Source organism: Nyctibius grandis, chromosome 1 (assembly GCF_013368605.1).
Source record: "Nyctibius grandis isolate bNycGra1 chromosome 1, bNycGra1.pri, whole genome shotgun sequence".
In the NCBI taxonomy this organism is placed as follows: domain Eukaryota; kingdom Metazoa; phylum Chordata; class Aves; order Nyctibiiformes; family Nyctibiidae; genus Nyctibius; species Nyctibius grandis.
In genome coordinates this window covers 25596370-25607636 of record NC_090658.1, presented here as the reverse complement: position 1 = coordinate 25607636, position 11267 = coordinate 25596370, and the positions used below count along the sequence as shown (strand labels likewise).

At 42.7% G+C, this 11267-nt stretch overlaps 1 protein-coding gene across 1 annotated transcript; it reads right to left on the bottom strand.

The window, feature by feature from the left end:
- Positions 1-1926: 1926 nt before the first annotated feature.
- On the bottom strand, positions 1927-10905 carry SLC30A1 (solute carrier family 30 member 1). The gene is made up of 2 exons (XM_068414487.1): positions 10265-10905; positions 1927-6753 (listed from the first exon to the last, which is right to left on the bottom strand). The coding sequence occupies exons 1-2, from the start codon at positions 10887-10889 to the stop codon at positions 5843-5845; spliced, it is 1536 nt and encodes a 511-aa protein (XP_068270588.1). The 5' UTR covers positions 10890-10905; the 3' UTR covers positions 1927-5842.
- Positions 10906-11267: the final 362 nt, after the last annotated feature.

Sequence of the window (11267 nt, the reverse complement as noted above, 5' to 3'; positions counted from 1 at the left end):
GCATGTCTCATAAAGGATGTTCATATTAAGTTTAAATCACATCTTTTCATGACTAGGTAGAAGTAGCTTTGGAAAATGGCAAAATTCAAGCTCATGTGCAGCGCTTACAGTACAACCAAACACCTTCCTTCATACATAACTAATAATATGGAACCACTTCTCCCTCTTGAAGCAGAAAAAGTAGCTGCTGAAGTTGCAGCAGTGAAGGGCTCCAAAACAAATGCATTGTTGCAAGCTCATGAACAGCTCAGGGCAGGTATTACTAATGATCCTGCTCTCCTCACTATTATTGCTGGCAGCTGTATCTTTTTCTGCAGTCAGTACTTTTCTCCCAACACACTTACAAACTGCAGTGTTTCTGAATTGAAACAAATGAAGCTGAAAAACACCAAAGCATCTGCTGCTCCACGGTAGCTATCTTCCACAGACTTTGACATCAAATAAAAACAGTACAGACTTCTATCAGGAAGCCTACCTTATTGACCCGTATGTTAGATATTTAACCACGGCCAATTAACAGGACAGGAAGATTTTTTTCTTCTTCTTTTCAAAGGCTGTTTTTCTTAGGAAAAAAATGTATTTTGCATAATTAAATCTTCACATACTAGAACTGAGCAACTATTCTTCTAATTGCACCTGGAATCCAGACAGTTGGAGGCCATCCCTTTACAACCCATGTATTAACCTCCTCTTCTACTTGTGCTCTTTGTACTTGCTTCTGAGGTTCTGGCAGACCGTGAAGTGCATTTCTACTAGTCAAACTTCTTCCTAGGAACTGACCTGAGAAAGAAATCCCAACTAAAAGTATTTGACATTTAAGAGCTCCATTTATTTTCTCAGGACTTTAATATTTAGTTAAAAAAAAAACCCACCCAAACCCCAACATTATTATTTATTATAAAAGAAGGCAAAAAGAAATCTCATCAATGAACACGAGCTATGCCAATTATATTTTAACATTGCTCAGAAACAGGATCCAAGACATGAAAAAAAAAAAGCCAAATTAATCCCATGTGCTTTTCGGAGACATATATCTACAACGTATTTTTCAGTATCATGGTTTTGCTCTTCAACAACTTAGATAACATCGTGAATGCAAAAAAATATAAATGTAAGCCTGCTAAAACGTGGTACTGTACCTCACAGGCAGCTAACCACACAAAGCAAAGGTCATAAGGAATAATCAGACCTCCTGTTATCAGCAAAGCTACGTTTGATTTGGAAAATTGTCAAGACTAGCTTTAGCTCAGGCAAATGGCACATCCACCTCGTGCTGTCCAGCAGAGAAAGAAAAAGCCAAAGTTACTACAGAGCTGAACAACTTAAATGCGTATCTAAAAAGGGTGTAACTGATGCTATGCTATGAAACTAAAATAGTCAGAGCATGTTTATATGCTTTTAAATATAGCTAGCAGTATTTCCCATTCCCTCCAAATGGAACTCAGAACATCCCACGACAAAATTCACCCCCTTCATCCCCCCCCCCGGGTCTCTCCATAGCTGAAGAGATTAGAAAGTGCAGTCAAAGCAGGGGACAGGGGAAGGAGAATGGCAAGAATCTTTATCCCTCCTCCCCAAACTCCACTAGGCAGTGTTTAATAAACTCAGATGGCCCAATTTCAGAAGCAAACAGCAACGTCGGTTTAGCTGAATTTATTAACAAGTCTTAGGACACGCAGTGGGCTTTTTTTCTTTCTTTTTGGAGAATGGGAAAAAGGAATAAATACTGAAATTAAGATTATAGCAAACTCATAGTATTTCTGCAGCAAATCTAGACCCACCACAGTACTCCTGATTTTAATACACCCATAAAATCTAGGTACTTTCAGTTGTTCTTCAAAAGCCAGGCTGTACTGGCAGAAGCTTTGGACTCGCTCCTGCAAGTAATTCCTTCCATGCAAGTAACTACTCGTCAGCCCGATGAAACTATTCGTGAATAGAGAAATTTACAGAACTGAGCCCTTGCCATGACATTTGGGGAATCACAAGTTGGGGCTAGTTTGGTCTTTTACATAACTATGTGTCTGTCCATACCAAATACCGTGATGCAGCAGTAACAGGTACTACCAAAAGCCTAGAGTGGATGTTGAAAGCAATCGAGCGAAAATTGTAAGGGGTTCCACAGAAGAAATTAACTCTGCTAAAAAGTAAAGCTTCATGGTACTGTGGCTAGCCCCCCGAGTCCACTAGTTCTGCACTGCACCCTATGTTGCAGATATAAGCTAAGAAGTGCTTCTAAAATAGCATGTTTCTGGATGAGACATGTACTAAGTGTAAAATACTTCACCCAATGATGTTTGGTACATCTCTGACACATTTAATCAGAAGCATAAACAATCTAGACACTGAAATACAAACTTATTTTTCCTTAAAATCAGTGTTCCATATTTTTTTTATTTTAAAAATTCAGGAATGTGATACACAATACAATTAGCTCCCCACCACTGCAGCGTTCACTTACATGAGATTCACTAGTTTCATGCTTTGTGGGGAAAAAAAAAAAGAGACTGCGCAGTGTTTTTCAATGCTCCCAGTATTCTGGAACTGTGATCTTCAGAACAAATCAAGCCTGTGTAACAACAGACAGATCAGGTTAAAAAAATCAATCTGTATCGCAAGCTAGCAGGGTACAGTCGGGTCTCATGCAGCCAGAACACACACAAAAATTGTGTTGCTGCTGCTGTACAGCCACCACCTTGACCTGACTATATGCTTTCAGGGAACTTGCCATCGAGGGCTAAAGAGACTGAAGGGCCCCGTTAACACCAGCTGGTGCTGCAGATGCAACACGGCACAAGACAGAGAGGCCATGCAAGTCCCCCTTCTGCCCCCATCATCATCATCATCGTCACATCTCCATCCTGTCCTGATAATAAAAATAACATGGGGGAGAGCTTTTTGTCTTTTAAGCTGGCCATTGCCTGCAATGGACACAGAAATAGAAAAATATGACTTCTGGCACAAAAAAAGAGATTAAATAGTTACAATGGATTTAGTGACTACAACTCAATCTATTCCAATGCATTTACTGAGACTGTTAACCAATGGTGGCAACTGTCAAGATTTAACAGTTGCTCTCTTTTTATAGGCGCAACAGGAGAGAAGTAAGTCAGGCTTCTCAGTGCTACTACGGTGTGTCTTGGTTGTTTTTTTTTTTAAATAAACTAAAAAGCAGTATTTCTGTGGCGCATTAGTGATATACAGCAGGACCTCAATAATTCATACTAATGAATGAGACCAATTTTAAACTAGTGAGCAAAATAATTAGTGAAAGTTTACCATAAAAAGCAAGGATACACATTTCCAAAAAAAAAAAACAGTACTTTGTTCATTTCAAAATTTACTTGGTTAATACTTTGTAGTATACTAGCAGTGGTAGCATATTCTGCAAATGTAGTCTCATACAAGATCTCATTTAACAGTCAACTCTAGATCATATAGAGGTAACAGAAGAAAGAGTTAAGATAATTCAGACAAAACAAAAAAATATATAAATACTATATTAACATATTTAAGTTAGGTTATGAGACTATACAACAAGCATAAACACAGAAAAAGGTGAGCGATGCCGACGGCTGTGAAGCACCAACATCCCCAAGCTAGCGCAAAGCTGAACCGCCCCATCCACACACACCGCAGCTTCACGTGGATGCATCTGAGCAGCCAAGAGGCAAAATAACTGCACAGTGCTGCACAGCACCCCAGCTAACAAACCCTGTGGGAGTGGGCTCGTGCAAAACTGGACTGAGCTCCTCTACTTTTCCAATCCTTTGGCGCACAGCTCTTGGCCAACGTACTGGCATACCATATGGAGCTAGTCTGGCCCTGTAGACTGCACAGTTAATATACAACACTGGTAATCCATCCATGGATAATCGAGAGTTGACTGCAATGCTCTGCTGAGAAGTTGGGTAAGACCACTGACACGACCTGGGCCAATCCAGGTCCGATGAGCAGCAGGCTATTTTGTACTACTTAGGAGCAATTATCATATGAGACACATATTAGAAATGCAAACTGGCGAAGTGTTCTGTATCTGGAAGCAAAGCTACATGCCCTTCACTAACAAAACATTCTTTTTTTAAAAAATCTACATTTAAATACTGTTAAAAACCTGAAAACCACAGCATCAAAGAATTTCGTAAGGCCAAAACTATCCTCAGTTCCCTCCGTTGTGCCTAGGTATTGCAATACATTTGTAGAAGTAGTAAATACCATGTAATTTAGTATCTTATACTCCTTCCAGTGCCTTCCAGTAACAGATCTCAGAGCTCCTCATGCAAGAGTTAAGCCTCACAACACCCCTGTGAGGTAGGTATTATCCCCATTTTAAAACAGGGAAACTGAGGCAGAGTGTTTATCATGTCCAGAGTCAGAGCAAACAATGGAAGATCTGAGTTGTTTTCCAGTTCTGAGCACAGGAGCAGTCAATTAAATCACAAGACATTACTTCCCATACATAACTTGAGGGTGGATCAAAAAGGTCAGGGTTTTAGATTAGATTTCTTGTATGTTTTATCTTCAACTCTCGTCTAGTCTCTGCCAAATTCACAGTCCAGAACCAGTTTCTCCTTTGTTAAGGTGTAAGTTGGCAGCATACTGTAACAGCTTCTTTAGAGCCAGTTCTCAACTAACCAAGTTAACATTTGAAACCATAGATTTGGATACTTAATAAGTGAAATTATGTGATACACAAACATCTCAAAGTGTGAAACAGTGAATGAAACCCTACTCCCTGCCCTAGTTCTTCAAAAGTCAGAAGGCTCCTGAGGACATGGCAGGGACCAGGACTGCAGTCACTGCAAGTGCTTACAGACACGCTCAACTACAAGCAAAATGCACCACTGAATTACCTGTTACGGAGGCTACTGTCGGTGCTTGGCAGACTTTCCCCAACAGAGCACTTATTGACATAACTAATTCTTTTATCTTAGTAAACTGAGCATCAGTTAAAAATGAAGCTCCAGCTCTTCACGCGTAGCACTGTGAGTCAAAGATTCTTTAAACTTCGAAGACTTTTATGACCAGACACAACTTGGAAATAAGGAAAAACACCAGAAAATCCATAAAATATGAACGTATGGATTACTTTATCGGTCAGTCTCATGTCTTGATCACAGAGCAGTATACAGTAGCTTGAACTTCCATTCTGATAGAAAAAAAACCCTTTCACATCTGATATTTTCACAAGCAGTTGATTTCAATTACCTCACTACCTCACCAGAAAAAGTGGGGAGAGTTTCTAACAATCACATGATGTTCTCTTCAAAATATGCTATATGATAAATTCATTAGAAAAGCCTTCACATTATTACATAGGTTTAAGAAAAATATGTGAAACTGCAAAGTGGTTTCCAGTTTTAAGTAGTTATAACTTTAAAAACGTTCTATGAACTTTGGTTTCCTTAGGGCTTCTAAATAAACAATATATTAAAATATCTACAAATCAAATATTAAAGGAAAGAGTAGGTCCAAGAAATCTGTAACACAAATTGAGTTCCTACATGCTTATCCCTCAAATACCTTTTCACTGGAAAAAATATTTTCATTTGAAGCACAGCAAAAAGTGTCTCTGCTGAAATGTTGAAACTGGTTTTCTGAAGTTGTTACAGCACTGGTGCACTTTCTGTCTGTCTCAGTACAAAGTCACCACAAACACATTGTATGATGACAGTGACATAATGTTCTTCAAAACAAGCATTCTAGATTTAGCAATATGACAAGAACAAGGACTTCAGCAATTACACTACTTGGCAAAATTGCATCTCAAACGTCTGTCTCTTCCTCTTGCAATATAGCTGTTGTCAAAGTCACCAAAACTCAGGTAGCACCATTTGGGGAGTTACAAAGATGATTCAAACTCCTCGTTTTGGTCAGTGTTTGCCTCTAGCTTAACTGAAGGGATGCTCTCTGACTTAGTCCTCCTAGTTTTCGGAAATTCAATGACAACTTCTGAACAAGAAATACTAAGTGACGAAGATTTTTCTGTCTTCTTTGCAGTACTATCTTCTCCTGTTCCGCAACACTGCTTCAAAGCACACTGAGTCCTGCAAGGAAACTCACATTTCCCTCTCCCTGATTCAGAGCCAACGCTGGCAAACTCAGGCTGAATGGTAGTTGCATGAATCCCTTCGTCATGAAAGATCTCTTTTATGCGCTTTGCCACCATCATGTATGTGGAAGGGTCAGGACACTTTATGTGAGCAGTGCCAATGATCCTACTGCCTGCTAGCTGCCAAATGTGTAATTCATGGACTGCTTCAACTCCTTCAAGGGTACGTAATTTTGAGTTCAAAGAATGAACATCTATTTGCTTGGGAACAGTCTGTAGAAGTATAAGCGCTGACTCCCTAAGTAATGGGTAAGTTGTGTAAAGGAGTATACAGACCATAATCAAACAAAGGACGGGATCTAAATATAGCAACCAGCATGGACCAGCCACCGTAATGCTCTCTTGCTCAGAGCTGTTTGCTCTGCCGAGTGTTTGGGATAAAGTGGCATTTTCCATGCAATGATTATTGACACATGGATTAAAGCAGGGCCCATCTTTGGGGCATGGATTCCACAACCCATAAAAGAGCAAGGCATTCAATACCACTATTACTGAACCTAAGGCATCGCCAAAAACATGCAGAAAAACTCCACGCATGTTAAGCTGTGCACTAGAGTCTTCTTCAACCTCCTCTACATCCAGAGGATAATGACCAGCATTCCCGTTCACTTGTAGGTCAGTCATGTCGTCTTTCATATCACCTAGCAAGAAAACAGTAAAATGATTAGGCATATTCTATAATACTACTCATTACTATAATTCCACATAAAATAATAACCAACATGAAGCTTGCCACATTGAGTACGAAACTGAAAAGCAAGCAACTCTACCCCATAACACTTAGCAACATTTTCTCTGGCTGAGAAATATTCAGTTGTCCCAATAAGTGATCTAAATAGCCTAAAGGCAACTGTTTCTACACAGAGCTTAAAGATGTAGAGTGGCAAAGTATGAAGACGACTGCGTTTTAATTTATTCTATCAAAAAATTGTTTTCACATTTTCCAGCTGTTTAACCATTTGACTACTCGCTGTTCATTTATTAAACAAAATGCAGAATTACAGAGCATATATAAAAAAGCTGGTTAAATAGCTAAGTAACTTAACATTTGTTCCCTCTTTTGAAAAGCCAGAAGGCTAATCACATTGCTAAAATCTCTCTTAAACCACAGGACTGCATTGCTATTTTATATAAAAATTTATGAGGCCAGACGCTCAAAAGCTGCTTTATAGTAACTTCTTCTCAGGTTTAATAGTTCATTTCCAAACGACTTCTGAATTTAAGGAAAGGGAAGTTTTTCTGAGATGGCGCATGGAGCCAGCAGAACAGTGAGATACAATGAGCTGAGCTTTTAGGTCTAAAACACAGAATTTATCAGCAGTATTGACTACAGGACAGTGTAAGTTATGACTGAAGCCCTCGGAGGCTATGAAGTAGTGTTATTTATACTTCAGAATACGTGAAAAAATTATTTTTAGTACTTTTTTTTTTTAAGTGACATACAGCTGTTGAGCGACATATAGCTGTTGATTCCCAAAGCCATATGTCATGGACTCTGCAATGCATACACATACATTCTAGTGCCCTCGTTTGTCAAAATTGTCTGCAATATTACCACTCCATCACACCTAACTAGCTATACAGGAATAGATGCACACATCATTACAAAGAAGAATGTTTTTTGAAAGAAAAACATCTTCCAGTGATCAAAATTTAAAGTATTTTACATGATTAACCTCATACTTTTCTTCAAAAGTTTTTCTTTGGACAGAAAACTTCCAGTGTTAAAGAAATGTAACGGGCACTGGCCACTGGCCTGACAAACTGCAACAAGGAGCTCTTACTGCTTCCGTGGTTATTCAGTTCAGAGCTCTGTAAACATTAACGTGTTAGTATGACCTGCAGCTTCTGCCACTCTGCTCTCATGACTGCGATTCTGTAATCATAAAGTGTCTACGAGTTCTTTCCTTTCTGAAGAAGGGGTGGGCTCCTACGAAGGCAGCTGAGCGGGTCAGTTCCAAGCCCCAGGCTCATAACCTCATGCATCACACTTCTGTCCTAAAGCTCCAGCTACATTTTCCACACAAATTCTAGAAGTTATGGAATATGGGACCTGTAACTTTCCAGAGAGATCAATAAATTCGAGGAAAATATCTCAGGTTACAGAGTTCAGACCTCAGGGTGCACGCTGAGAGCAAGGAAAGAGGAACTATTGTGACACTCTGCTGCGTACCAAGTACTCGGAGAAAAGAACATTTGGAAAGTCAGTAGACCTGTTTATAAGGGTGAGCAACAGAAAACACGGTTGCAGAAAGCTCTTGAGATTTTTTTAATGGCAAAAGGTTAAAAAGTATCGATTTGAAATATGCTCATTTAACACTAACTATAAACTGATTACTTCACATAAAGTACATGCACAAAGATACCTGTGCAGGACTAGCCCCTAAGGCTATCACTAAGCTCTCCACTTCCCCCTTAGGAAATCAGGGTCCACCCCTCTTTGTAATTTCCAGTGAAGGCACAGTACCACTCTCAGTCATTTCCCTAGTCTTCACCTACTCATCTTACAGCTTCTCACAAGTCTCCAAGCACCTTTACCTGTAACATTTCCATGGGTAAACTATGAATAACTCCATGCATTACATAATCATGACAGGGCATAGAAGGAAATACAAACTTATTTCAGATATTCACTGTGACCAAAATTATGCCCTACTACCACCTAAGTACCCACAACAAATTATTTGTTATTGCCAGAAGGACAATCCATAAGAAATTCCAGACAAGTTAGCTCAAAATAGTATACATTTTAATCCATGCTAAAGTTAATCTTTTAGTCTAGAACTAGTCCAAAACTTGGCTAAAAGCACAACTTTTCACCATGTTTCACCATGCAAGAACAATTCACGAGCCAAGATATCAGATCAATGGTTAAGGGAATTTTACATTGTTTGAAACTAATTATTAAGATACCTTTGTTGGAACTAAACCAACATTAAAAGCTTATTATGCGGTCAAGAAAATGGTGTACTATATTCAGAGGAACTTTCCTATCCTCTTGCAAAACCTGTCTTTTCAAAACCAACATGGAGTCAAAACAGAGAGAGAGAGAGAACCTGTTAAGTTTCTCAAACGTGTATTGGAGCCCCTGACCACAGAAAAACCGAAACTGTAGCAAAGTTCACTCTGCTCAATTAAAGCTCAATTTAAGTTAAAACAGTGGTCTCCTGATGTTGCCCTGAAAATAAAGGAGAGACGTGGGTTCTGAAGACTGAAACCCCTTCCTCTGGGTAACAGGGATGCTGTATGATTAAAGTAGACAAACAGCAATTACACACCTTTCACTCTGCTAGCTCGCAGTACTTGGCTTTGACCAAGTGACTTCAAAATAAACTTTCCAGGCTTCTGGATCCATTAAAAAAGTAACCCAAGAAATTCCCTCCCACAAAATAGATGGTTTGATCACAACTGGGAAGGGAAAATTTTAAATTTATCTCTATGTCCAAGTGAGTGGTGAGGTGCACGCTTTAGAAGCGAAAGAAAACTAATTCAAAGAAATCACGCATCTGCTGTGACAGCAGTGAGCTCCACATTCAGTGCCTATTGCACTTCCACAATTCTGACTGATAATTTCCAAGACTTCTTCCTATTAATACGGATGCCACAAAGAAGTACAACATTATTGCAATGGAATATACTTTAGTATTTTATGTTCAGATTGAGATTAGCTTCTCAGGTAGCCAATAACCGACCCAACGGAGAGATCCAGCTGTCAGGACCAAGGTGTTGAGCTGCGCTCTATTTGATGTGCAGCCAGTTCAGAAGGCATTAGGGCAATGTCTTGTGACAGCTTGTGTCGCTAGGCAAAAAACACTTGTCATGGGCCTTCTCTACCAGCACCAACTTTTTCCAAGGCAAACTGCTTCACCCTAAGAGTCTTTCACACTCTGACCTGTCTGCAAGACAAACACACAACTTAGGGCACTCCTTTTACTACTTGAAGGAAAGGTGTGAAGTACAGGTGCAACGGCCATGTGTCCGACAGCACTGCTAAGAAAGTTTCTTGCCTCTTCCCCAGGAGGAAGGATGGGTGATCCCCACGAAGCCTGCAGCGGGTGGAACCAGGACGCCCACCACCTTCCCCGGGGCAGACCTCTCCTGCTTTCCTGACACCTCTATGCTGGGATAGGACAGAGGTGCTGCAGGACTTACCTAACTTCTCCTGCCCTACTCCGTTGGAGCTGCTGCAGTTCTCCACCAAGGTGCTGGTCTCCTCCCGGTGCAGTGCTGCTTCTCCATCCCCGGGTGGCTGCTCGGGCTTGGGGCCGCTGCGGGAGTGCTGCCTGCTGCTGTGCGAGTGCCCGTGGGAATGGCCGTGGCCCCCGACACCGTGGTGGTTGAAGAGGCAGAGTCCCAGCAGGTTGATGATGAGCCCCGCCACCCCCACGCCGATGACCACCAGCGGCTGCTGGATCTCGTGGGGCTCCGTGAAGCGCTCAATGGCCTCCAGCAGGATGGTGAAGCAGAGGGCGGTGAGGAAGACGGCGTTGACGAGGGCGCCCATCACCTCGGCCCGCACCCACCCGAAGGTGTTCTTCTTGGTGGCGCGGGTGCGCTGGGCGAAGCGCACAGCCACCAGAGCCACGACCAGGGCCATGACATCCGAGAGCATGTGGAAGGAGTCGGAGAGCATGGCCAGCGACGACGTGACCCGGCTCACCACCACCTCCACCACGAAGAAGAGGAAGGTGAGCGCCAGCATGCACAGCAGCCGCGCCCGCCGGTTCTGCCACCACCGCGGCCCGCCTGGCCCCTTCGCCGCCATCCCCCCGCACATCGCGCCGGGGCAACGGCTGCCGGCCCGGCGCCGCGGAGGCGGCGTGAGGAGAGCGGCCGGCGGTTGGCGCGGCTAGCGGCCCGCGGGCGCGGCAGAGTCCCGAGGGCGGGCGCGGCGGCCCCTTCGCTGCTGCCTGCGGCCCAGCCACTGCCGCTCCCTCCGCAGGCGCCGGGCGAGCAAACTTTGCACCCGAGCCCCCTCACTCTTTCCACACGGAACCCGAGCCGGTACGGCCACGCCCCCCCGCCCGCGTCCTATTGGCCACCGCCCCCCCCGCCCGGCGGTGCCCTCCTGCCCCCGCCCCCCGCCTCGCCTGCCATTGGCCCGCGCCCCCTCGCGACAGGCGGCCCCGCCCTCCTGGTACCGCCCGGTGGCCGT